General features: G+C 42.6%; 2 protein-coding genes across 3 annotated transcripts in view; one reads left to right on the forward strand and one right to left on the reverse strand.

The window, feature by feature from the left end:
• The window catches only part of LOC133403850 (proline-rich transmembrane protein 3), a 29046-nt gene extending 13438 nt beyond the window's left edge, over positions 1-15608 (forward strand). Inside the window, exons 2-5 of one of the 2 annotated variants that reach the window (XM_061679209.1) lie at positions 4731-5508; positions 5591-5905; positions 8420-9850; positions 9992-10071. In XM_061679209.1, the coding sequence (XP_061535193.1) occupies positions 4785-5508; positions 5591-5905; positions 8420-9850; positions 9992-9993 (2472 nt within the window). In that variant the 5' untranslated portion in view covers positions 4731-4784 and the 3' untranslated portion in view covers positions 9994-10071. Of the gene's footprint in view, positions 1-4730; positions 5509-5590; positions 5906-8419 lie in introns of both variants that reach the window. The other variant, XM_061679200.1, reaches the window with a different exon arrangement.
• A 142-nt stretch (positions 15609-15750) lies between these two features.
• Positions 15751-21629, reverse strand: LOC133403859 (cytosolic sulfotransferase 3-like). The gene is made up of 7 exons (XM_061679222.1): positions 21479-21629; positions 21237-21365; positions 18390-18490; positions 18171-18297; positions 17984-18081; positions 16028-16202; positions 15751-15944 (listed from the first exon to the last, which is right to left on the reverse strand). Exons 1-7 carry the CDS (start codon positions 21615-21617, stop codon positions 15832-15834), a joined length of 882 nt encoding a protein of 293 aa, XP_061535206.1. The 5' UTR covers positions 21618-21629; the 3' UTR covers positions 15751-15831.
• Positions 21630-27649: the final 6020 nt, after the last annotated feature.

Raw genomic sequence — 27649 nt, forward strand, 5'->3', positions numbered from 1 at the left:
TAGCTGAATAGTATGCTACTGGCCTGCGTTTTGCTCCATGTTTTTGCAACAAAACGGAGGTCATGTGACCGTTTCGACACTCAACTGTCTGTACAAATGGTTTTTCATAATTTGGCAATGCCAATACTGCTGTTCCTGCCAAAATGATTTTCAATTCGCAAAATACTCTTTCTCCTTCCTTTGTCCATTGAATTTTGTCTGACATTGTCATTGGTGTTCCATAAATAACATTTTCCACATGATGACCGCTTGCAGTCAACATATGACCTAAATATTTCACTTCTGTCACACAAAATTGTAATTTAGCTTTGTTCACTTTATTTCTCGTTTTGGCAAGGTGTTACAACATAGCCAATGTGTCTTCTTCACATTCCTGTTCATTTTGTGATGCCACAAGAATGTCGTCCACCTAAGTCAAAATCTGACTTCCACGTGGAGGATCAAATGTGCCCAAGCAAGTGTTGATTGCTTGGAAGAATATTGTGGGACTTTCACAATATCCTTGAGGTAACCGGGTGTATGTGTATATTTTTCCTTCAAATGTAAATGCAAACCAGAATCTGCTATCTGGATGTACTGGTATAGAGAAGAATGCATTACTCAAATCCACAACAGAAAATAGTTTTGCTTTGGAAAATAAAATTAGTTAAGGTGTGTGGATCGGGTACACTTGGTGCTCCAGCAATCACGGCTGCATTTACTGCTTGCAAATCATGGACCCTCCTCCACCCTACAGATGGGGGGTGCTTTCTTTACTGGAAATATTGGTGTATTGCATGGAGAATCTGGACACTCAATTAACACTCCTGCTTTTAGCAATACATCAATTACTGGTCTCATACCTTCTTTAGCATCTTGCTTTAATGGATATTGTCTTTGGCATGGACGATATTCATTTTTGGCTGTAATTATCACTGGTTCACATGTTATCATTAGGCCAACATCAGAGCTGCTTTTTGTCCATAATTCATCAGAAAGCTGGTTTAGCTGCTCTTCCTGCTCTGTGGTAAAACAAATTGCTGTCATACCTCTTCTATTTGTGTGTCTGCAATGTGCTGCGCTGGCATCCTGAGTACATTCTCCACATCTGCAATGTTTTGCTAAAGTCTGTTCTTTTCCCAGACCTTGGCTCCCAATCTGTAGCTCTTTGCCCTCTAGCTGCCATAAGGCCCAAATCTACCCATGTCTCATGTTTGCTTTTCATTAGAGACTCGTGTGAAATCGTATGATTACAAAACAGTCTTTCTGCCTCGTCACTTAAAGTGACTGCTACTACTGCACTAGTCTCATTCCAGTACAAATATAGCACTGTTTGTGGCCCTAATTTCATTACTTCATGTTCATATTTGTTGTCAGGACCAGGGTCTCCTTGTGTCTCAATGTGATATGCAAATTGTTTTTTGTCATTTCATCTTCAGGGTTCTTAACCTTATTCTCAGTACATCTAAGCAATTCCTCCGCTGCCCACACAGGGGGCACATTCACCAATAACAAAGTCCAATAAAAATGTGGAGTCCCATGGCCCTCACGCACATACATATTGTTTTCTTTGCCCAATCTTTTTGCCATCGTTCCATCTTTAAATGGGACAACTGCATGTTTAATTCTGTCATGAAATCTCTGCCCAGTAAATTTACTAGGCATTGTAGGGCCACTACTAGGGGTGCTGTAGCCTGGTTTCCTGTTTCTGGATCATAGAAAACTAGTGGTTCTGTCAGAGTGTCGAAATGTATTGCTCCACTAGCAACTCTAACAATGATTTTCTCTTTAGACTTTTCTACATTCTGTGATTTTTTTAATTGTCTCATCACTGTTCTACATGTTCCTGAATCACACAAAAACATGTAACTTTGTCCAGCTACTTCTAGAGTAACTTCAGGGTTCGCCTTTGGACTTCAATAAACTTCTGCTGCTCGTATGTCTACTTGTTCTAATTGATTTATATTATTTTCTATTTGTATGTCGCTAACACAGTCATTTTTTACAATTTGTCTGTGTTCAGACTTATCTAGTCATGCTGAACTTGCTATATTGCTTGACAGTCTCTTGTTCAATGTCCTTCTTTGCCACAATTCCAGCAACCTTCTGCATTCAGTTTTGACTGATTCCAACTCTCTCTTCCACTCTTACAACCTCCTCTTCCTTTACCACGACCACGGCCTCTGCCGCGTCCTCTACCTCTTCCCCTATTTCCAACATAATGTACTTCTTCTTCTCCTTCAGTACACCAGAATGTCTCTGTCTTTTTCACTACATTCTTTTTCTTTTTATTTTGTACTCCACTTTCAGCATGTCTAGCATGATTCATGAACTCATCCAGGCTTTGAGTGGCCAGGTTTACATCATGTTTCTTAATCCACTCTTTTACTTCTGGTCTCATTCCATTTAGCAATGCATTTTTAAACTGCTGTTGAGCTCCGCCTGCCTGTCCATCATCTATTATACCACTATTTGTTCTAAAGACTTCCTCAAACTGTGCCCTAAACTCATCGACTGGTTCATCTTCTTTTTGCACGGTCGCACTTATTTGACCATAGTCTGCTCTGTGCCTGAATATTTGTCTCATTCTCTTAAGCACATCTTTTAATTGGTCTGCAAGTTGTTGACTGTCAGCAGGCAACGGTGTAGGAGGGTTACCTCCCATTGGATTAAAAATGCCTCGTACTCTGCCCCAATCTATTGTGAGGGGAGTCTACAATGATTGCTGTATTTCTAATCCATTTTAGTGATATTTGCTAACCAGCTGTTGCATATCACGGCACCACTTTTCTACATCTCTTTTGTAAGGTTTAAGCTTTCCACCGCTTTTACACAATCTTCTTTTGACCAAGGTCTGTAAACAAGAATGGTTCTGCCTTCTCTGCCTCCTTCACCTTCATATGCAGAATTTGCCACTTCGATCATGGGATACAGGTCCGCTTCAGTTAAATCTTGCAATTTGGGAGAGGAGTCTGGACTTAATACTCCACCCATCATTCTGCTCCAATTGCCCACACCACCAGTTTTACTTCTTGTTTGTGCTAGTGTGGCTGGCAAAATGCAGATACAGGTTTAACACATTCCTGTTTACAGAAGGTGGAGGAGAGCCAGTATATGCTGGAGGCTCCTCCTCCCCCCGCAGGGCCAGATAAGAGAGGACCAGAGGCCTCAGGTGCCCCTCCCTCTTGTGTGCGTCCCTGCTGCGTCTCATTGTCTTCATTTCTTATAAACAATCTTTGTTTAGCGTCAAACTGACCTTTTTTCCGTTTTTGCGCTTCTACTACCCAGCTAATAGCTGCTGCTATTTCTTTATCTAACATAACCTGGTTTTTTTTTGTACTTTCTGTTCTGAGTTTCTCTTCTTTCATCTTTTTTACCAATTCAATGGTCCCTGGTATTGTCAATTTTCCATTAAAATTATATTTCTTTTTCCACCTGAGCATATACTCAGTTGAGCTTTCATACTTTTGTTTCATATACTTTTCATCTCCTGTGATCTCATCGTCACTCTGCTTCTTACAACAACAATTTCCCATTTTCTGGTAACAATGACAATACTTGCAACAAACTGAGTGAAAATCTCTCAACAGAGCAAGCTCAACCTTATCACGGGTGTCACTTGTTTTAGATTCACCGTTTGACTGCCAAAATATCAACGACTTGTCACCATTCACTTACTTCAACTGATCAGACAGCTTTAAGTTAACACTGTTTGGTTTCCAGCTGTCCCGCTGCTTCAGCGTTTGGTGACTTGTTGCAGACACTCACACAATCACTCAAACACACACACAATATCGTACGTACCTAACACGGGACTTTAACCCTGTTTTTGTATTGAGTGCGAGACTAAAACGCCACTCTTCTCGGCAGGGACCTTTTGGTTCCAAGTGCCCGAACAATAAAACTGCACTCACGGCTTGCGTTTTCTCCCCATCTCAATGGGCGCTGTTAGTTCTGGATGCCGTCAATCCACGTCCCCGGGGACGAAACTGACGCAACCGGCCACGGAAAGTGGACTTCTTTTGCAGATTTCGTCTGGCTGTGCACAGTCTTTAGTCGCCGTCAGCAACACCCCAACGATCGCAGATATATTGGCATCCGGCTCGAAGGACCAAGTTTTAAGTCAGGGTTATTCTGTATTCTGTCTACAGATATTCTCAATTTAGCATGCACCGAAAGGAGACAAGAGAGACAAAACACAACATGAGTCAGGACCTATCTTTTGCAGCAAAAGGAGAAGCAGTCGCTCTTTCAGCGATCTGGAATCTTCTGATGTCTGCGTCCCCTGTGCCCTTTTTTTAAGCTTGAGTAGGTGGTATCACATTCCATGACCTTATAAAGAATTGTTTATCAAGATGTGGTCAGGGCCTGGAGGTGTGTGGTTTTATTGCCTTGTGAAATGCGCATTGTAGTACTTTTCCAAACTGCTCTTGTTTCCAGTGAACAAGGGTGCTATCATCTTAATGCAGTTACAGCAAGACTGTATTTTTATGCAATAATATATAAAAATGTTCCATCAGGATGGGGGGCTGGAACGCATTAATGGCATTTCCAATCATCTCAATGGGGAAAGATGATTTGCAATACGTGTTTTGATTTATGAGCGTGGTCACGAAACGAATGAAACTCCCAAGACACCAAGATATAACAATAGAAAATACTATAACTATTTCTAATGGATCAGAACATGGTTTTGCACCATAAAATATAGTAAATGCTTGTTTTTGTTTTGTTTTTTTCTACATCAACAGAAGCCCCGAATGAGGATGGTGTAACCGCAAGAGGCACTTCTCACTACTCAGGCCATGGCTTCTGTGCCACTCCTTTTTGTAAGCTTCCTTATCTCCTCCCTCCATCCATGTGATGCCCAGGTCATCATTGGCACATCGCCCTCCTTCTCTCCTCTGGATCTTCCTAAAGAATCTCGACCTACAAAGCAGACAGATAGATCCTGGTCGTCTTTCCCTCCCACGGTGCACAGTCCTGAGCCAGCTAAGGTTACAGCGTGGAATTGGCTGACAATAACAAATGCAGCACAGCAAGGGTCAAGGATACACTCTGCTCCCTCTACTATGTCGACTCTTTCTTCTCAGACGCTTAGCCGTGGGACAAACATCAGTCGACTAAGCGTTACCGGGCCCAGGATGGGATCAACTAGCCCGTCACTTAGTGGGACTTTGTATAAGGAAAAAGCCTTGACGACATCTGTGCTCCCTTTACCCTCTGGCGACAAACCGGTGACAGCTAGCAGTCTACTTAAAGGGGCAAGGGATTTGCAGGGACTTGGATCAGGTAGTACAATGCTGATGCTCGAAAAAGAAGAACTCCTCACTCCTATGCCAATGACTACTGATAAAATGGCACAGTATCAACCTCAAGCACAGACTAAAATAGCTGTTGTGCACAATTCATCAGTGGACACTCAGACTCCCATGCCTCAAGTGTTGGCACTGACGACACAAACTGTATCACGAGCCATGCCGTCTCCCATAGTAACACAAGCCACACCTCCTGCTGTTGTATTAACAGGTGAGAAACTCGCTTCTATTTAGCCTTTAAGATTAAATCTGAACTTGCATTTCACAGTTGTGTATTTTCTTCCAATTCTCAGGTGAATTGACACCTCCCACTGACAGAAAACATGAGTCAGGGGTTGCAGTGACTTTAAGCAGACCTTCCACCACAACCACAGTCGGCTCCATTGGAAAACAACCACAGACTCCTAGACCGCCAGTTACCAATCGAAGCAAGCAGATTTCTCTTTCAAAGATCGTGACAGAGAAAGTAGCTGCAACAACTGCAGCTAGTCTGCTTATAACTACTGGATTGGATGAGAAAACACCAACCAAAGCAAAAAACAAACCATACAAAACTGCACATCCGGAAAGAAACACAACAAGGACAACTGTGCAACCAACACCAACAGGTACTTGAAGAATGTGGACGATGCAAACCACACAAGCTTGTCTAACTAGTTTGACCATTTTCATACACAGTGAGAAACAAATCAGTTATCTGACAACCTAGAAAAATGTTTCAAAGGATGGGGGAAAAACATTTTGAGGTAGACAGACAGGAGAAAGTAAGAGCAGGAGGCTGCAGGGTGGGATAAAAGTGGGTGGGGTAACTGGAATCCCTGACACACAAGCACGTAAGAGGAAAGTCGGTTCAGAAAAAAGGACTTTTGGGAGTACAGAAGCAATAGGTTGGGTGAATGTGTGGGAAATAAATACGGTACAGAAACTCAAGAGAATGAAATGAAAAGCAGATGCATAGAAAACTGAATTAAGCTTTGAGGAAAAGCACATTGAGAAGGGAAAGTGTGACACATGGGCCGAAATACAACATGGTAATGGCATTGACTCTAATGTAGACATCTCTCAGGATTTTATATTACTCCATTGCCACATGTGCACACACAATACACTTCAACTGTGCATGTGGTAAGAGGAAGACTCCAGGGTAGAGGTGATTTAAACATACCCAGCTGTGCCTTGCGGAATGTGTCCAGATCACATCCCTTTAAGGAATAGGGTGAAGGAAGGAAGTCAAACAGTTTGACATAAACGAAGAAGTGGAATAGCTTTGTGCATGGCTCAAGTAAAAGGAGAACAAAAGATAAGAAGATGTTGGGAGTGAACAATGACTCATTAGGCTCCGTGTCACACTGAGGGGTGGGTCAGGTCCTCCAAGAGGCCGAAATAGGAAATTACTGTTTGACTGCTTCATGCTGCCATCCATCAAGCTCAAAATATGAAGAAGCTCACTTTTCCATAAATTACCCTGTGGCAATCACACATCTGTAGTCTCTCAAATTGTCGTCCGTCATGCTGCAACCCTATGGTGCATTCCTAGTGCAGGAACAAAGAAATGAAATGGTATGCTATAAACTATAATACTATATAATCCAGTCAAATGTTGCTGTGTTCTTAGGTAGACTAAAATATTCTATAGCGTTATGTAACATGTAGAGCTCGTCATTAATTACATAATCTAATCCAATTAAGACACGTAAATACCATTTTTCCAGATGATCAGCTCTGCATTATGTCTGGTGCATTAATGACCATTATTATCACGATATCATTATATATCTGAGATTATATATCTGATATTTTACGATTCTAGTTGAATTATACAATATGATACAATTATACATATACACTGTACATATGCAAGAAATGACTTTACTATAATATCCCAGCAGTCCCTGCAATGGCTCAAATTTGTTCTCTTAACCCTGTGAACTGGTATTATCGGGCCTCGTGTAGGAGGGTTTGCAGTGCTGCGGCTAACATCATGAAGCTCACAATCGCCATTTAGAGCTTTCATTAGATTACTTTGTTGTCTACCTTTGTGGAAATCATATTTAGACCTAAGGTGATGAGCTGCATAACAAGTTATCAATCTAATGAGAGACTGGATTGGACCAGGTGGTACTAAATTGTTGCCATGACGGTCAACCACACCCCTCTAGCGGCTTCAGCATCATATCGTAAATGTTTACTGTTTTTGATAGTTGGCTATTTTTAGTTAAGATTTCCTTCAGGGATTAAAATTAGGATAATACGTTAATGTCACGCGGAAATGTTAACCCATTTAATGGACAAGAGATGGGACAAACACTTTTTTTTTAAGATTATAAATATGAGAGGGTGGCGCCGTGAACGACTGGTTGGCACATCTGCCTCACAGTTCTGAGGAGCCAGGTTCAAATCCGGCCTCGCCTGTGTGTAGTTTGCATGTTCTCAGTGTGCTTGCGTGGGTTTTCTCCAGGTACTCTGGTTTCCTCCCACCTTCCAAAAACATGCATGGTAGATTAATTGAAGACTCTAAATTGCCCATAGGTGTGAATGTGAGTGTGAATGGTTGTTTGTTTAAATGTGGCCTGTGATTGGCTGGCGACCAGTTCAGGGTGTACCCCGCCTCTCGCCCGAAGATAGCTGGGATAGGCTCCAGCACGCCCGCGACCCTTCTGAGGATAAGCTGTAGGGAAAATGAAGGAATGGATAATTAGGAGAGATACAATTTAATAAAAACGTGCTTGCAAAAAAAACACAAAATCTTGCAAATTCACCAAGGATGGCACCGCTAAGAAGTTTCTATTCTTTTTTAAGTGAGATCATATACACACATGAACAGGCACTTATTATCTGCCTCATGCAACTTGCTTTCTCTTGCAGCAACCTTCTAATACAATATCATAGAGAAACAGAAGCGAGGTTTACTTTCTTATCCCCGCAATAAACCAAAACATTATTTGAGGTTATAATTACCTCAAATAAGTTGTAAGTGCAAGGGAGTATCGTTGTCAAGCAGTTAAGTCTCTCTCTCTCTCTCTCTCTCTCTCTCTCTCTCTTTCTCTTTCTGTGTAAAAACATTTGAAATTTTGAAATATGTATTTAATTATTAAAACCAATATTTTTTTCCTTCTTTCCAGTGAGCTCATCTTTCCTGAACACCAGTGTTACACCAGTCGCCTATACAAGCTTTATTGATCAGAAGAACCATTCCATTTTGTCAGCGGATCCTCACCAAGCTTCTGAGCCGTCCCCTTCTCCCAACTCTGAGCCCGCCCCAAATGGAAGCCTTACCTACTGGGGTGACCTGAACAGGAGTCTGACTTTTGCATGGGAGCTGCATGTCTACGGGTCAGCAAGCCTTTTCCTGCTCTTGTTTGCCGGATCTGCTCTCGGGCTCATCTTGGCCCCGACTTCAAACTGTCCTCATCGGGGGGCTCTTGCTCTCGCCAATGCCCTGTTGTTTCTAGTTGGAGGACTTAGGGCATCTCTTTTTCTGATTGATCCCTATGGGACACAGAAGATCCTTCCTCGTTCGGCAGTTGCAGCCATTTACAACTTGCCACTACACTTGCTGGTGTGGACGCAGGCTGCCTTGGCCCTGCTGGCCTTGAGGGTGGCTGGAGTGACAGTTTTACCTTCAACGTTGGAGCGTCCTCCCCTGGTGGCTGTGTTGGCTGTGCTGCAGTGCACTCTGCTGCTGGCTGCAGATCTGCTTTCCCCAGCCCTGTCGCCTGTGGTGCCTGTCACCCTGCAGGTTCTCTCCCTGTGCTGGGGTCTGGGTCTCTGTCTAGGATTCCTCTTCTATCTGTTTCCACATATACGATGCCCTCCCATTCCTCACCCTGGAATCGCCGACGAGGCCAGGAGAAAGGGTTGGACGGGGAGCAGGAGAGAACGGGTGATTTTTGGAAAGGTGCTGGCAATTTGTGCCGTTGTTGGAGCACTGTGCTGTGGGCTACATATTCATGCCACCCTTTGGCTCTATGGACTTCTAGGGGACTGGATGAGCTTCAATTGGGGCTGGTGGCTGGTTCATTTCTGGGACAGACTCCTGGAGCTGGCCTGGGGATTATGCCTCCTTTTCTTGGCTTCATGGGTGTTCTGGAGGCCTCAGTGTTGCAGAGGAAGAGATGACGGGAGAGCAGGAGATGGAAGAACAGCAGGAGACATGCCATCCCCTGGCCAATCTGGAGGCTCCTCTCATAGACACACGTGCTGGTCAAAGATAGTTCAGAGTCTGACAGGGAAACCTTGCAGAAAATCTGATAGTAGCGGAGTTGGAGGAGGAGGTCAAGCAGAGATGCCAAACAATTGGGCTGGCCAAGAACGTTCTGGAGTTGACATCACAAAGAGTCTCATCAGGAACCATAATCATGATCAAACAGCTGCCCAACCACAGTGCGTCAAAGACAGCAACCGAGTACGCAACCACAGGGGCACTTCTGCAGAGCGTGGTATATCTGACGGCTCAGCAGGTTCACTGCTCAGACTCCAGGCACTAGGACTGACACCACAGCGCTCAGTCAGTGGAAGTCTGGATCCGGATAGGGACACGTCTCTCTCTATGTGTGAGTTTGATCTCCGGCCCCCATCTCCCATTAACCTCACCCGCAGCATCGATGAAGCGCTGCACCGAGAGCACCTGCTCGAAGGTGGTAGCTTGTTCCATTCTTTTAACCAAAATTCACAATCTCTCTCCCCTGGATCAGGAGTCAGTCCAGGGCCTTGGCTGCGCAGGAACAGTGACCCCCAGTTTTCTGAGAGCAGTGAGGCGCCTACTGAGTCCTCCATGCCTCTGGGGGGCAGCATTCTCAGCAGTGTGCCCAGCAGGCAGGTGACTGCTCCACCCACACCGTCCCACCAGGGTCACAGGTGGGCCGGTAACGAGGCAGGAAACGTCCCCTCGTCGGTGTCCTGCCCCGTGTCACTTCACCCCTCTAGAACATCAACGGGACATCTGGGGGAGGATGGAGTTGATGACACACGACCTTTCATCACACCAGACTCTGACCGGGGACGGGGGAGGGCTGCAAGGCCCGTCGGTTCACGCAGTTACCTGGAGGTCAGCCGACATGACGACTCTGCCAGTGTGAGCAGTGAAATTATTGACTTATGAACCAAGTCTTAGACATGAGAACCAAGGGCCTGCACACATCAAAATTTGTCAGCTACAAAGAAAAACAATCATCTGAAATGTAACTATAAAACATCCATCCATGCATCCAATTTCTCTAGTGCTTGTTCTCACTTGGGTAACTGGTGAACTGGAGGCTATCCCAGCTGGCTGGTCGCCAGCCATTTGCAAGGGATATATAAAAATACAAGCATTCACACTCACACCTATAGGCAATTTAGAGTCTTCAATAAACCGAACGTATGTTTGTAGAATGTGGGCGAAAACCCAAATCAACATGGGAAGACCAAAAAAAGTCTCCATAGGAAGGCCGGAGCAGAGATTCAAACCCCGGACCTCAGAACTGTGAGGCAGAGTTGCTAACCACTAGCTCACCGTGCTATCAAACTATAAAAGAGAGTCACCTACAGCGGTGCCGTGAAATACAAATGCAATTTGTTCCGTGACTATGTTCGTATCTCAAAACATTCAGATATCAAATACTTCCCAATTGAAATGGAAAGAAATGCATTTAGTCTGTTCCAGCCCCCACAGAAAACACCCAAAATTTGTTCTGGTCATGTCTTTTCATCAGAAAAATTGCATTCAACAGTATTGTACGATATAAAAACACACAGTAGGCCTCATAACATTTGCTCTCCACATAACCTGCGAACACAGAAAATGCAAGCACAAAACACAACTTTTCCCTTTTCTTCTTTCTTCTTCTTCTGTGGAGTCTATTGGGACTTAGCAAACCACATTACTGCCACCAAATGACATTGTCCTTCCACTGCAAGGAAACCAAACACAGGTGTGTGTGCGTGTGTATGTGTATATATATATATATATATATATATATATATATATGTGTGTGTGTATATATATATATATATATATATATATATATATATATATATGTGTGTGTGTATATATATATATATATATATATATATATATATATATATATATATAGGGCGTGTCGGTGGAATTGAGGAGGTCTTCGAAGTATTCTCCCCACCGCCTCACAACGAACTCCTCCCACGTCCGAGTTTTTGCCTCACCGACCACCAAACCTGAATTCGCTTGGCCAGCCGGTATCCATCAGCTGCCTCAGGAGTCCCACAGGCCAAAAAGGCCCGATAGGACTCCTTCTTCAGCTCGACGGCAGCCCTCACCACTGGTGTCTACCAACGGGTTCCGGGATTTCCGCCACGACAGGCACCAACTACCTTACGGCCACAGCTCCGGTCGGCGGAACATGGTCCACTCTGACTCAATATCCCCCGCCTCCCCCTAGACGTGGGTAAAGTTCTGCCAGAGGTGGGAGTTGAAACACCTTCAGACAGGGGATTCTGCCAGACGTTCCCAGCAGACCCTCACAATACGTTTGGGCCTGCCAGGTCAGATCGGCATCTTCCCCCACCATCGGAGCCAACTCACTACCAGGTGGTGATCAGTTGACAGCTCCGCCCCTCTCTTCACCCGGGTGTCCAAGACATGCTGCTGAAAGTCCGATGACATGACCACAAAGTCGATCATCGAACTGCGACCTAAGATGTCCTGTTGCCAAGTGCACGTATGGACACCCTTATGCTTGAACATGGTGTTCGTTATGGACAATCCGTGGTGAGCACAGAAGTCCAATAACAGAACACCACTCTGGTTCTGATCGGGGGGGGGGGGCTGTTCCTCCCAATCACACCCTTCCAGGTCTCACAGACATTGGCCATGTGAGCATTAAAGTCCCCCAGCAGAACGATGGAGTACCCAGCATGAGCGCTCCCCGACACCCCCTCCAAGGACTCCAAAAAGGGTGGGTACTCTGAACTGGTGATTGGTGCATAGGCATGTGGGGATCTGTTGGGTCATAAAACCAGTCAGTATCTGGTGTGGTCTGGTGCATAGGCACAAACACCAGTCAGGACCCGTCCCCCCACCTGAAGGCGGAGGGAGGCTACCCTCTCGTCCACCGGGGTGAACCCCAATGTACAGGCGCCAAGTATACCCGCACCTGCTCAGCGCCTCTCACCACGGGCAACTCCAGAGTGAAAGAGCGTCCAACGCCTCTCAAGAGGACTGGTAGCAGAGCCCAAGCCGTGTGTGGAGGAGAGCCCGACTATATCTAGTCGGAACTTGCCAACCTCACACACCAGCTCAGGCTCCTTCCCTGCCAGAGAGGTTGCGTCCCAGGCCCCTAGAACCAGTTTCTGTAGCCGAGGATCGGATCGCCAAGGTCCCCGCCTTCAGCCTCCGCCCATCTCACACTGCACCCGATCCCTATGGCCCCTTCCACAGGTGGTGAGCCCACGGGAAGGGGGACTCACGTTACCCTTTCTGATTGTGCCCGGCCGCCAGGCACCGTGCTTCGAGCAGCACCTCCAGGCCTGGCTCCAGAAGGGGGCACCGGTGACCCACGTCCGGGCAAGGGAAACTTATGTCCATTTATTTTGTTCGTCATAGGGGGTTTTGGAGCCGTGCTTTGTCTGGTCCCTCACCTAGGACCTGTTTGCCATGGGTGACCCTACCAGGGGTGTGAAGCCCCAGACAACTTAGCTCCTAGGATCATTGGGACACACAAACCCCTCCACCACGATAAGGTGACGGCTCAAGGAGGGGGATATATATATATATATATATATATATATATATATATATCCCCCTCACAGGTGTGGCATATCAAGATGCTGATTAGACAGCATGATTATTGCACAAGTGTACCTTAGGCTGGCAGCAATAAAAGGCCACTCTGAAATTTGCAGTTTTGCTTTATTGTGGGTGTCTGTTGGGTCATAAAACCAGTCAGTATCTGGTGTGACCACCATTTGCCTCACGCAGTGCAACACATCTCCTTTGCATAGAGTTGATCAAGTTGTTGATTGTGGCCTGTGGAATTTTGTTTCACTCCTGTTCAATGGATGTGCGAAGTTGCTGGATATAGGCAGTAACTCAATCGAAAGGGTTTTTTGCTGACTGTGCCATATTGTCATTTTGATGGAAGGCCTTTCTCAGCTGCGCTAAGGATTGAAATAACACGCAGGTATTGCAAAAGCAGTTAGATTTCCTTTTTATTTTGCTGGATATTGGCAGTAACTGAAGTCGTTTACAACGACGAACTCCAGTCAGGTCGAGACACCGATGAGGACGGCAAGCATGCAGATGAGCTTCCCTGAGACGGTTTCTGACAGTTTATGCAGAGATTCTTTGCTTATGCAAACCGATTGTTGCAGCAGCTGTCCGGGTGGCTGGTCTCAGACAATCTTGGAGGTGAACATGCTGGATGTGGAGGTCCTGTGCTGGTGTGGTTACGCGTGTTCTGCGGTTGTGAGCCCGGTTGGATGTACTGCCAAAATGTCTGAAACGCCTTTGGAGAAGGCTTATGGGAGAAAAATGAACATTCAATTCACAGTCAACAGCTCTGGTGGACATTCCTGCAGTCAGCATGCCAATTGCACACTCCCTCAGAACTTGTGACATCTGTGGCATTGTGCTATGTGACAAAACTGCACATTTCAGAGTGGCCTTTTATTGTGGCCAGCCTACGGCATACCTGTGTAATAATCATGCTGTCTCATCAGCATCTTGATATGCCACACCTGTGAGGTGGGATGGATTATCTCAACAAAGGGGAAATGCTCACTAACACAGATTTAGACAGATTTGTGAAGAAAAATGGGAGCAAAAACAAAAGGGTTGCGTTTATATTTTTTCCTGTATATATATATATATATATATATATATATATATATATATATATAGTGGAACATGCATACTTTCCACTCCTAAGAATGGTTCCTCAGTGGGTCTTTACTGATTTGTAATGCGTGGCTCATTAAGCTTCCAATTGAAATAGATTTAGATCATCTCATCGTTGTCTGGAAACATTGCTAAATATAATTGTTACGAATGGAAGACAAGCTGTGCTCTTGTAGGTCCCCTAGCTTTTACTTCTGTGTGCATATCAACAATAGTCATTTCATTTCATATGGACCTGGGAATTTTCATTTCAATTTTCCTTTGTCATGTAAAATGTGCCATATATTATTTTGCTTTGTTCTGTGCTGGTAATCGTTCTGTAAACCCACAGCCTATCATCTTGAACATGGTGACTCAAATATTTTTAAGCTCTTAATATGCTACCGCTGTCCTGGCTGCTTTGGAACTGACAACATATTGAAGTAGTAAACAACTACCACAGTTGCATCTGCTATAACATGTAGAACAGGCAGTACATGCTTACATGCTAATTGTAGACTATTATCATTACTGGGTGATGTCAATGCCGGTGATTGCATTTTAGGTTTGGAATATTGAATTCCAACCTGACACAGGTTTCCAGGACGGAACCAAAAGAAATATATAAAATAATAATCTGGTTTGCCATAACGCAGTACTTCATTTTTCATCAAAGCACTAGACTGAAGTATTTTACTACTCAAGATAAAAGTATCTTTTGAATATATTATATAGATGCAGCAATGTAAATATTATTATTATTTTTGTTAAATAAAGATATATTTGAAACATAGTCATATTTGTCACTGTGAAAGACAATCGAAAGTGATTTTTGCTGACTGTGCTGTATTGTTATTTTGATAGACTTTCTCAGCTGCGCTAAGGATTGAAATATCAAGCAGGTATTGCAAAAATACTTAGATTTCCTTTTTATTTTGCTGGATGAAAACCAAGTATTTTTAATTGAAAATACTCAAAGTGTACAGAAAGGAGCTTGATTGACCATGTACAATTGGGATGTTGCAGCAAACAACATACAGAAAATAAATATATGTTTTAGTTTATTGGAATATTATCATTTCAGGGATGATTTCCAGAAATGGCCAATGCCTTTATTCGCGTAACAGATCATGACAAGATGACATCCAGTTCTTCCAGTGATGCTTAAATTGTTTAGTCTTTTTAGTCCAAGGGTCTTGTGTTGTGGTCTACATTCCAATGGCTTTTTAAGATGTTGCTGTCTTGCTGTTTGCTGTTCTTTTTCTTCCAGACTAGAGTGGAAGCATTAAATGTATTCAGTGTTGCCCACTCTGAAAAGCATATGTGCCATAGAAAATTAATCCATGTGCCCGCCCCAGTGTGTAGTTACATTGCAGACATTCAGTATTAGATCTGTTTATTTGGACTATCTATCATTTGTTCTTTCATTTCGTGGAATTTCATGTCTAGATTCAAATAAAAATTACAACATGAAATGATCACAATCCAATTTTTTCCTGTGTTTGATGATCACTCTCTGTATTGCATCATATTGTTGGTTTTGTTCACAACAGTAAATACATTTTCCAAACCCAAATGAGTTAATGCCCGAAGGAAGACAATGATGACAAGACGGGAAATCTGAAAGAGCTTGATCGTGCAGCCTGACTCGATATCTTTAGCCGAAGAAAAAAATCCTGGTTTGTTTTCCCGGTCCAAGCCTTAAACTTCAGTGCGAAACTGCAATCCAGGTGACTTTATTTTCCGCTTGTAGTGCTCATCGCACTGTTCACGCTGTGCCACAGTGAAATGATTCTTCCAGTCACCAACCTTCCCTTCAAAAGGCAGAGAGATCAATTCAGATGGCATTCCAATTGATCATGTTACATATAAAACACTCAGCCATCTTATTTGGTACCTTTTCTCATGAAAGGAGACTCCTTCAGATTCATTAAGGGGGCATTGGCAAAGTTGGTCAGTTTGTTGCCTTTCATATTTTCAAATTTCACAGCCTCCATGATGCTTTCTTTCTCCTCAGTTGAGGGAGAAACACAAAGGAAACGACACAGCTTGTCAATCTCACGTCCCAAATTCTGCACACATGAAAGGCTCGGTCAGACATCAATACATTTTTTGTTAAATTCACAACATGCGCTACGCACTCAGAAATGATGGCAAACACTGTACTTCTAGGGTTCCAATGGCTTGTCACTGCAATGGTTACGCTTAAAGGTTGTACCCTTGACATACATATTTTCAATGAAAGAAAGAAATGAATGAGAACACCTTGGACTTCATAATAATCCTCATACGGTGCATTAGTGTGGATGTTACCTATAGGGACAGAAATGGCCTTTTTGACCATATACTGTATGTCCTCAGAGTAATCTTTCGTTCTTTGTTTGCACTTAAAGAATTCAAACATTGTACGTATGTCCTAACTTACACATACATCAAATATTGACCTTAACACTGTCGAGTGACATGAGTGCTGTCAGGAACGTGAGTGTGTACCACTGTCCAGATAAGGTTTGTATTAAAGTCAAGTTCTTTATACAGTAACAACAGTTGTTTAGTATGTTTTTTTTTTACCTGTATGTAGAGCGAAAGTGAGAGTTATCATTTAAAATAAATACAAATAGTCGTAGCAGCAAACTCAACACAAAAGTCATTCATAAAGGTTTACAAAATGAAATTGTATTCCCTTCAACACCCTATAAAGCGAATTCAGAGATCCATCCATTTTCTACCCCTTATCTGAGTGAATTCAGAGATTTCTAAATACATTACAGCATACATGTTTAAAGATAAATGCAGAAAACCTATGCAAAGGCTGAGAACTATTATAGCAGCCACTCAATTGTGGAGATTTAGCAATCAATTGTTCTGTTTTCCAGAAATGGTAAAGATTTTTTGGGAGTGGAAAATAAGAGTCAAGTGACGCACTTGGGTCCAGGCATTATTTGCCACTCCCCCAGTATATACTGTAAGAACTTGAGCGCCTTCATTCGTATCAGCAGTTATCATGCAAAATTGCGATGTGCAGTTAGCTAGCTCGTGATACCTATAGACCGATAATACATCTTCTCTTCGGATAGTCTGCTAGTGTGGCTGCGTTAGAGAGCCTCGTTGTCGGCTGTGAGTGAACACACGTCAAAGGAAAGGCGGGAGAGTGTGTGTGTGGGGGGGGGGGTTTAAATCAGACTTGACAGCCAGCAGTGTGAGCGGACATATTTTACAGCTCAAACATATTTATCTGTACGCGTATGAATGATGCTAGACAAAGTAGCAACCATTTTTTCTAAGTCATAGAAATTGAATTTGATTGACAGTTGAGTTGGCGTGGTTTAGGCACTTTCAGGGGACACGCCCACAACATTTGAGAGCAGAGACAATAGCCTGATTTTTCATGATTTTGAAGCCTCATTTTAGATACTTGGCGATTTGACAGGCTTGGTGAGAACACTTCTCTGTGGTATGAAATTTATAAGACGTGAATGAATTGTTAAATTAATAAAACATTCATTTTAGAGGGAGTCACTGATGGTGTAGTGGTACACTCGCCTGACTTTGGTGCAGGCAGCGTGGGTTCAGTTCCCACTCAGTGACGGTGTGAATGTGAGTGTGAATGGTTTTCCGTGTCTACATGTGCCCTGCGACTGACTGGCGACCAGTTCAGGGTGTAGTCCGCCTTTCGCCCGAAGTCAGCTGGGATAGGCTCCGGCGTCCCGCGACCCTAACCAGGATAAGCGGGGTTGAAAATGGATGGATGGATGGATGGATAATTTTAGAGGGACTTTAAATGTTAAATTATACTCTGAAGGAATGTGTTTTTGCAGTGCTTTTGCAAGAAAGTGACTTGCAAACATTTTACCTCAGTCAAATCTTCATAGAATATATAATGTAGATTTGGATACGTTTGCTTCTTCCCCCACCAGCCAACCACATGCTCATGCCAGGCTCCATATGCCACTGAAACCACAACAGTACATTCATAAAGGAGAGCAGGATGGAAGAGCCTTTCGGAAAAAAATCATACACAGTTGACACTTTGACTTCACTTTTGCCCTCCATGAATCTTTCCAGAAACCCATCCCAGTCTCCTGGTGCAGGGTGGATGCTGTTCATGCGGCTAAAGTGGAAGTGAGACACTACAACATCCTTAGGGTTTCGAGCAACGTAGATTGTCTGCACAAAGAAGAGTTACAACTGTGGCAACATAGCTCTGCATTCAATTCTTCACCTGTCACACTTGTATGCCGACATGGTGCTCTTTTTACCTTACAGTTGTGCTCCCAAAATGTCTCTGGTACAAGCTGGACTGGCAGATGAGTCTTAATGAGACGAGGAGTGATCGTTAGCTGGTCTGCCAGGTCTTTTCCTTAATGAAGAAGAGAGCAAATGAGTGACTGTCTTTCACAGCCACAAATATGGCCTCGTGGTCAGGTGAGTGAAGCTATCAATCTATCTCTAGACCGTTTCATAATGTTAGGAAACAATAGGTGCCAGGATACTTCTGGCTAACTGGCTAGCTTCTTGACTATCACTGACTTGAATTTAAAATGATAACAATGTTTGTGGTTGTGTGGCCATAAATTACGGTGGCCTGGAATTGCAAAACAAATGAACAAAAGCCAAAACACTTTTACATTTCAGAAAACACATTAACAAAAGCAGAAACACTTTTATAAAAGACGAAACAAATTACAATTGAGACAACCCGGAAAGGGCGGCACGGTGACCGACTGGTTAGAGCGTCAGCCTCACAGTTCTGAGGACCCGGGTTCAATCCCCTGCCCCGCCTGTGTGGAGTTTGCATGTTCTCCCCGTGCCTGCGTGGGTTTTCTCCGGGCACTCCGGTTTCCTCCCACATCCCAAAAACATGCATGAATTGGAGACTCTAAATTGCCCGTAGGTGTGAATGTGAGTGCGAATGGTTGTTTGTTTGTAATTGCCCTACGATTGGCTGGCAACCAGTTCAGGGTGTACCCCGCCTCCTGCCCGATGATAGCTGGGATAGGCTCCCGCACGCCCGCGACCCTAGTGAGGAGAAGCGGCTCAGAAAATGGATGGATGGATGGACAACCCGGAACGGGAACGTCCCCCATTATTAGGAATCCAGTGCATTTACCTGGAAGGACACGGTCCTGCTCCAATATTACTGGCTCCAGGACACGTGCCACTGCACTATGACTGGCTGCTGTATCCCTGTAGAACACGCTCTACTGCTTTCAGATGGTAAAAGAAGTATGTGACTTAAGTGTGGCGGCGTTAATCTCAATGGCATTAACCCTAAAGCCTATCGAACACTGTGCAATGTGGTCGAACCCGACTGGACCGAACCATCGCATAAAAATAAGAGTTGCCGACGCACCCCCGCGCATTGAGCGATTGTGTATATATAGACTCTCTGAACAGCGAGCCTGTATAGACGTTTGATGATGTATATACAATATATTGTACACATTTCATTTCATTCATTTCTTAAACCCTAAAAGGATAGATTAAGAGTTAAGGAAGAAGCAGGTTGTTAAAGAGAGAGGATGCTGGTGAGAATTCAAGGGAAAGTGTGGATATTTGAAAGGAAGCTGCCGGCTCCATTCATTTGAACGTACATTCGGGTCACAAACTTTGCTTTTTCATGCACAAGCACATTACCGGTTAGGTTATATAGGTTAGTATTGATGTTAAACAAGATTTTGCTGCTTTACGTACTATTTATATGGCTTCAGCCGAGGCAACTCGCCGCCCCGGCTCGCAAACCCGGAAATGTATTTTCAACGTAGGGGAAAGCTTCTGTGCATTTTGATTGAATGTAAAATGGGACGTTAAAACCCCGTGCAACGGAAATTATCATTTTGAATCGCGTCAAAACCAGTGGCCGACCGATCGGCCGCTCAAGGAAACCGTTGCCAACCCACGCACACTGCGCCATAGTGCAGTCGGGTTCGGCGTAGGTGCTCTGTGTGCGCCAGCCATAACCAGCATAATCCTAACCTTAACTCATCCTAAACTGCCTTAACCCCGACCCTAGTTCTAAACTTAACCATAATAAACTTCTGAGTATTTTTTATTATATTTGGGATTGACATCTTGTTACCTCTGCGTAGCCTACCCTTCCCGGGATGCAGGAGCCAGTCATGTTGAAGCGGGGCGGGTTCTTGCCGAGAAAGGGCATGGGATTTCTCAGGATCTTTCCGGGTTGTCTCAATTGTAATTTGTTTCGTCTTTTGTTAAAGTGTTTCGTTTTTGTTAATTTGTTTTCTGAAATGTAAAAGTGTTTCCCAATTTGTTATATTGTTTTGCATTTCCAGGCTACTGTAAAAAAAATAAAAATAAAAAAATAGCCCAAAAGGTTAAGGTTTTATTTGATTTCCTTAAAAACATAAACATATATCCCACGGAACCTGTGGGTGAGGACAATAAAACGAATGGATATTGTAAATAGTTGGACAGAGAAGATTACATGATTTAGTAGGCACTTCTGAGGGGACAGACAGACGGGGAAGTTCAAACCCAACCTCAATCATCGGATTTGCGGAAAGTATTTTCTCAGAGATACAGTATGTATAAACTGTTTGGTTGTGTTGTCTTTGAGTCATTTAGCCAAACATAATTGCTAGCTTGCTGGCTAACGTGAGCTTTAAAGCATGTTATCTATTTCAGTGCCTCACACGGGGCACCCAAAAAAAAAAAAAAAAAGTTTTTGAAACGTCCATTTCAGCATCAACTGAGCAGGTCTGTGCCATTAATCCAAGCAACAGAAATGTCAATTACCGGTAGTTGGCCAGTCCCTCAATGATGATGTTCACTACAATATGTCTGAATTTCCACTTCTATTTTTGAACCAATTTACCTGTTCAAATGTAAATTACGGTCAGTGTTCCGTATCACTTTAAAGCAGTTTACCTCACTTAACATCTTTCCGACTGACACTTCACATATTCAAGCTACAGCGGTAGAGAAGAAGGTTAAAATCCTCATTCAAGCCATTTCCCCTGTTTCTTTAGTGGTTCTGCCTTGGTCAAATGAAACAGAATGGTTTGTTAACCCTGAAGTATATGTGACGTCATGGTGAAAAGATCTTGAATCTAATCTCTTGATTTATATGACCAACTTGTTATAACCTTTGGGATGACCAGGGATGCACAGCTCCAGAAATGGTACTCTCAAATACAGAGGGAGGGATGTGTCTTTCTCTGGATACGTCTTTCCAAAGTACAGGCGATCCAAGAGGTAGCAGACCCATGTGGTTCCTGAGGTGAGAAAAAGAAAAGACACTGAGAGCCATTCCAAAGGGGGAAAAAAATCATTTTAATGAACAATCAATGCATGAGAAATTAATATTCATACTTCTGTATATTCTTACCTGATTTAGGATAAGTAGCTATGACAATATCATCTGGTTTGGCCTTGAAGTTCTTTACGTTTTCCCAGTTGTCAGTGAAGTATTTTGTCATGTAGACACCATGGAAGTCAAACAGTTCTGGTCGAGGTGGCGCCTCCATCTGTTTTTCTGTTTGAATGCAAAATCAATACTTTTTACTTCTTAAATCATGAGAGGACGGTTTATAACAGTAATTCCAAACCACTGTGCAGTGAGAGATCATCATCCGTGCTCTGGAAAATTATCCAATTTCCCTTTTTTTTTCATTCACTCCCATGAGAATTATTGTTTATTTACAAAAGAAATCATGGAAGTGGTGTATAGTGACAGGCAGAATAATTAAATTCTCTATAACTAAATGCCAGAAAGTTTAATTAACCTGTCAATCCACCTGTTGCTTTTTATACAACAGAATAGCTTTGTGTTAAACCGAACAGGCCCAGATTTCCCACTAAGTACATTTGTAAATAAATTTAGATGAGATCATCATTATTTCAGTATATCTACTTGTTGTTTGGTAGTGTTCTACGACATTTTTTTAATATAAAATATATTCCTTGGCTCAGTAAAGAGTGAGACGAAAGTCTGGGAGACTGCCAAGGAGCAAAGAGAAAGAGTTCACCTGTCATTGCCCAAAGCATTCACAAACTCAATTGATATGAATGTTTGACTTGTTGTGCATTGCATTTCAATTAAAAGTCCAAATAAATAAGTCTCAGAAATTAATAGCGTTGCAATTTTTATGATTCCACTCTATTCCTCTTTCGGTGTGGCTCAACATTTAAGTAACCATCAGATTTGAAGGTTTAGTCACAGACCTTCCCAATAAGTGTTATGGTTTACTTGACGAAATATTGGAATGGTCTAAAATTTACAAAACAATTAAGTTTATCTTGACTCGCCGAGAACTCAAAAATGATCCTTTTAACATCATAGAACCTTGTTTCAAGTTTTCATTACAACTGTATCATATCATGTACACCATGTACAATTTATTATGTGCCATTTTTCTGGAACCTATATTACCTGTGCAGACTGACCAAAGTGACCAGGTACCATCAAGTCGTGTTAGAAAGTATTATAGTTGAACTGAAAATTATGAGGAATTTAAATAGCAATGCACCAAATATTCAAGTAAAAGCACCACTAAAAGTAAAACAGAGTTGTTATATAGAAGCAAAACACACACAAAACATAACAATTTATATTCAGCAATTTAAAAGTGAGAATAAAGCATAAAGCATGCAGCCACTCACACCAAGCTGTCGATCCTCCAAGGTGTAGGTATAAAGTGTGAGTGCTCTTCTGCAAGCAAGATCATGTCAGACAAATTATAGTTGTCACGTCACATGTTTTTTTTTTTTTTTTTTGTAGAATCTCATTTAAACCATCCATCCATTTTATGTACGGTTTCTCCTCAACAGTGTCGTGGGCGTGCTGGAGCCTATCCCAGCTATCTTCGGGCGGGGTACACCCTGAACTGGTTGCCAGCCAATCGCAGGGCACACAGAACCAAACAACCATTCACACGCACATTCACACCTACGGCCAATTTAGAGTCTTCAATTAACCTACCACGCATATTTTTGGGATGTGGGAGGAAACCGGAGTACCTGGAGAAAACCCACGCTGGCACAGGGAGAACATGCAGACTCCACACAGGCGGGGCCGGATTTGAACCCCGGTCCTCAGAACTGTGAGGCAGATGTGCTAACCAGTCGTTCACCGTGCCCCCTCATATAAACCAGTGCATGCAAAATGGTTAAAGCAATGCAAAATTAGGAAACCATTGACTCATGGTCAAAGTAAAGGTATTGGAGTAACACAACATGGAGCTTTCAATTAATAAATAAATGACTGGCCCATTAAGTATGTATGCCTTTACGGTGATTGTCAAGTGGGGTTTAGCTTTACTTACGCTTGGGGCCAGACTCTGCGCTTCAGTGCGCTTTTTAAACTGCACTGTGCCTGTGGGCTTGTGCTGTTCTTTGGCCCCTTTGCCAAACTGTCGAGCCTTCCCTGGAGCTCCCACCACTCTCCATGTGGATGTGTTGGGGCCCTCTGTCTTTGCTGTGCCTGCACACCAACTGTATCGTATTGTGAAAAAAAATCGATATGTTCTAATGTGTCAGGTTAAAATCATACATAGGTGTTGTGGGAAGATGTTAATTGTTATTATGTGGATGGATAAAATGCATTCATGTGTTGAAATACATTTGTTCAGATACGGTTAAGTTGACTGATTATTACTTTACATTTAAATCCCCATCTTCACATACATTTTATATTCTGGTTATGAAAACGGTATAATTGCCAAATATATAATTAAATAATCATCAAATATTATTTTATTTATTTCATGTGTTGATCAGAGTTGTAATTTAAGGTTTTAGTGGGCCTCGGAGGATGTTTAAATTGGGCCCCAACACTCTTTAAGTTTGAGAATGACTGGGTTAGTGTTTGATTCAAAAAATAGTGATTGATGTCAGAAAAATTTTAGGAAAAAAAATGTTTATGGGTTTTCCAAGCAAAAAAAAACCAAAACAAAAACATTTATGGATTAAGTCTTGTTTTGATTAAAAGACTCATTTGTCTGCTTTCATGCAGGACTAACAAAATCAGAAAGTATATCACAGGATTTAAACTTTAGAGAATAATACAAAAATGGTTCAAAACATTTTCAATAGCCTTGTTGACGCTCTAACCTAGTGGTTAGAGCGTCCGCCTCACAGTTCTGAGGACCGGGGTTCAAATCCTGGCCCCACGTGTGTGGAGTTTGCATGTTCTCCCCGAAAAAAAAAAAAAATATATATGAAAAATATTGGTTTACTCCTAAACAGTTTGTTAGCCCCTGAATGAGCTCATTAAAGAGACACACGCTTTGCTTTTATAGCACCCCCTAGTGGATGATGATCATTACTACGCATAAAGCATTTTAACAAATCCTTTTGTAGAATGTCTCCCTCAAACCTAAAGCGCTACATGTTGTGCAAATACAAATAATGTTTTTATAAGCAATAGAAATTGCATTATATATCAGTCATGGTTATTCTTTATCCGCATAGACGCACTTCACATTTAGAGGTGATTAGCTAATGCATACAAAAATAGTAATTAGGATATAAGATTATTCTCGTGCAGTAGGGTTGGGCTATACTGTATACTGTACTGTTGCACTACACAGCAACATTTACAGCGTTGTTCAAATTTCAGTGCGAAACTCAGGTATGAGTTCTGTTAGTTGTCTCTTGTAAATCTTTGGCAAACAATTCATTCTGGGCCACGGTAAAGTGATTCTTCCAGTCACCAAGTTTTCCTGTGTATACAGAAAACCATTTAAAAACGAGCAAAGAACAGGTGTAAAAACAACTGAAGCACAGTACCTCAATCAGACCTTTTAAAAAAAATGAATGGAGCTTTGCACAAGTCTGCATCTTCACCCACCAGTCAGGTGCTCACAGTCATGACATGATCCAAACAGGACTGGAATCACATGACAAATTCATATGACGAATGTAGAGATCTCCAAAAGTGTCCACGTAAAATACAGTGAGATTGGAATTGTAGTTCATAGTGTACCCACTCTTTCCATGCAGAAATCTCTGGAGGGAGGCAGGGAGCTGCTCCAGTATTCATTGTTGCTCAGCCATGTATGTTCATACGATCACAGTGGGAAATTTTATGAGCCACATAAACAATCTACAGAGGAGGAAAACATTGCTTTTGTCACAATGCTGTTTTGTTGCCCCCCTCTGCTGGTGGTTTTCCTTCTCGTAGTTTCCTTGGAGTGTATTGGGGGGCGAAGTGTCTTGGGTCACCTGCAGTCAATCTTCATCATTTAGACGGGCGGAAAATGCAGATTAATTGTTCCTTGTTTGTCGCCATTGCCACAGAATTTGATACTCTCCTGCTCGTTTCCCATGTTGTCCTGTTTCCTTTTCATGTGATGTGTTACCAGCAGCAAGTACTATCGTGATTTTCTGTTGCTTGTTTCATAGCCTTGTGCAGTTTTTTATTTTGGTGAATTTTTTAATTGTATTATTATTTTTGTGTGTGTTTTGACTTGTCGAAACTTGATAAAACAAACCGACGACGATATGGATATCGGATAAAACTGACCATCGGGACAGAACATCCATCCATCCATCGTCTTCACTGCTCATCTTCACTAGGGTCGCGGGCTGCTGTAGCCTATCCCAGCTATCTTCGGGCGGGAGGCGGGGTACACCCTGAACCGATCGCCAGCCAATCGCAGGGCACATATAAAATATCCATGTTTGGACAGTCACAATTTAAAACTATATTTTTGGGAGTCTGTAAAGTAAACACTCGCAACTGATCCCCCCCAAAAAATTAGCCACTTTGATTGGCCCACAAAGGGTTTGTGTGCGATCATGTGACTGCCTTGTGCCGTCTGATTGGTAAATTGGAGTCAAATAAAACTTGTGATCACGTTGGATTGGTGCAACGGTGCCCTATGCGTAAGTGAAAGATGAAGTCTAAAAATAGATCGCCCACACAATAATGGATAAATAAATGTAGCGAACGGCATGTCGATCATTGTAATGGGGTGAACGTATCGATTCTTCTTCACATAAATAGTAAAAGTAAAAAGTAGTCATTCAAACTACACTCACAAGTACAATTTAGCCAAAATGTTACTTGAGTAAATGTAATGGAGTAAATGTAGTGCGTTACTATCCACCTCTGGATAAGGAGAAGCACTTTGTAAAACAACAAATACCCCCACCACACCTGTAATGACTGCAAACATCGCAGTATTGTGACCCACCCACCCACACACCCTGGACCCCTGCGTCTATTTTTCTGGCAGCAATCCACTGCCAGCAACCCCCCTGTGCATCGAACTGGGTGCCTCCAGGCCAGCTCCGCCGCTGCCACTAATTCAACGGTAATTGAATTTGGCTTTCTCAACCGCAAAGAAAATCATTACGATTTGAGATTTTTGCATGTTGTGCTTTGAAAGAGTTGCAGACAGTGTGTTTTTGGCTATCAAATGTATTAAAAAGAAATTTCTAATTAAAGAGAATGTGCTTCAACTGTTTTTTCGTGGTATTGGTCTTGTCTCGCCGGCAGTGTGAAAGATTGGTTAGCACATCTGCCTCACAGTTCTGGGCACCGGGGTTCAATTCCCGACCCCGCCTGTCTGGAGTTTTCATGTTCTCCCCGTGCCTGCGTGGGATTTCTCCGGGCACGCCGGTTTCCTCCCGCATCCCGAAAACATGCATGGTAGGTTGATTGAAGACTCTAAATTGCCCATAGGTGTGAACGTGAGTGCGAATGGTTGTTTGTTTCTATGTGCCCTGCGATTGGCTGTCCCAAAATAGCTGAGATAGGCTCTAGCAGCCCGCGACCCCAGTGAGGATAAGCGGTAAAGAAAATGGATGGATGGATGGATGGATAGTCTTGTCTCGGCCTTATCTTGACTTTTAAAAGACTTTGTCTTGATCTCGGGCAACGTGGTCTAGTGCATAAAATGAGAAGTGGGACTCGAACCCATGTTCTCTGACTCTAAAGTCCCAACTGTTGCATACTGAGCTAGTGCTGCACTAACTGCCTGTCACCTGCTCATCAATGTTTCACTGTAATGACATTAAAGTGGCTGCCAAAAATACATTGATGCAATGTATCTATTAGGGTTTTCATTTCTATTGCCAAAATACGAATAACTGATTTTTAAAATTGTATTTATTAAAGTTTATCTCATATTTTAAATTGGGCCACAGGTTATAAAGTAAAGAATTAATTACATTTGTTTATCAACAACTGCATTTTCCACCGTTTCTTATTCTATTCATGGGGAAAGTATTTATTGTGTTTACAGAAAGTAAGGTAAAATAAAACCTCACTGGGAGAGGAGAAATTAGTGCACCCCAGTTTAAAAATCTTGCTCTTGAATGAATCACTTAACACAAAAATGATGATAAACTGTTATTTCTAAATAAGCACTTTCAAAATCCTCTGCCCTCTTAAGCCTATGCCCAAAGTGACAGAAAAATATTATACAACCTGCCATACCAGTGATGATGAACATTTTAAGCACACAGAATACGTTAAAAAATAATATATTTTACACTTTATGTTGGGAAATTACTTGTTCAAACATTGTTTTGTAATACATCGTCATTCACA

The sequence above is a fragment of the Phycodurus eques genome, chromosome 1 (genome assembly GCF_024500275.1).
Source record: "Phycodurus eques isolate BA_2022a chromosome 1, UOR_Pequ_1.1, whole genome shotgun sequence".
In the NCBI taxonomy this organism is placed as follows: Eukaryota; Metazoa; Chordata; class Actinopteri; order Syngnathiformes; family Syngnathidae; genus Phycodurus; species Phycodurus eques.

Excerpts from the sequence above, each read along its gene's own strand:
- LOC133403859 (XM_061679222.1), bottom strand. The coding sequence starts at position 21,617 with ATGGAGGCGCCACCTCGACCAGAACTGTTTGACTTCCATGGTGTCTAC. Across the intron at positions 21,366-21,478 it reads AGCTACTTATCCTAAATCAG|GAACCACATGGGTCTGCTAC; the intron begins GTAAGAATATAC and ends TTCTCACCTCAG. Across the intron at positions 15,945-16,027 it reads GTCTCCTTTCATGAGAAAAG|GGAAGGTTGGTGACTGGAAG; the intron begins GTACCAAATAAG and ends TGCCTTTTGAAG.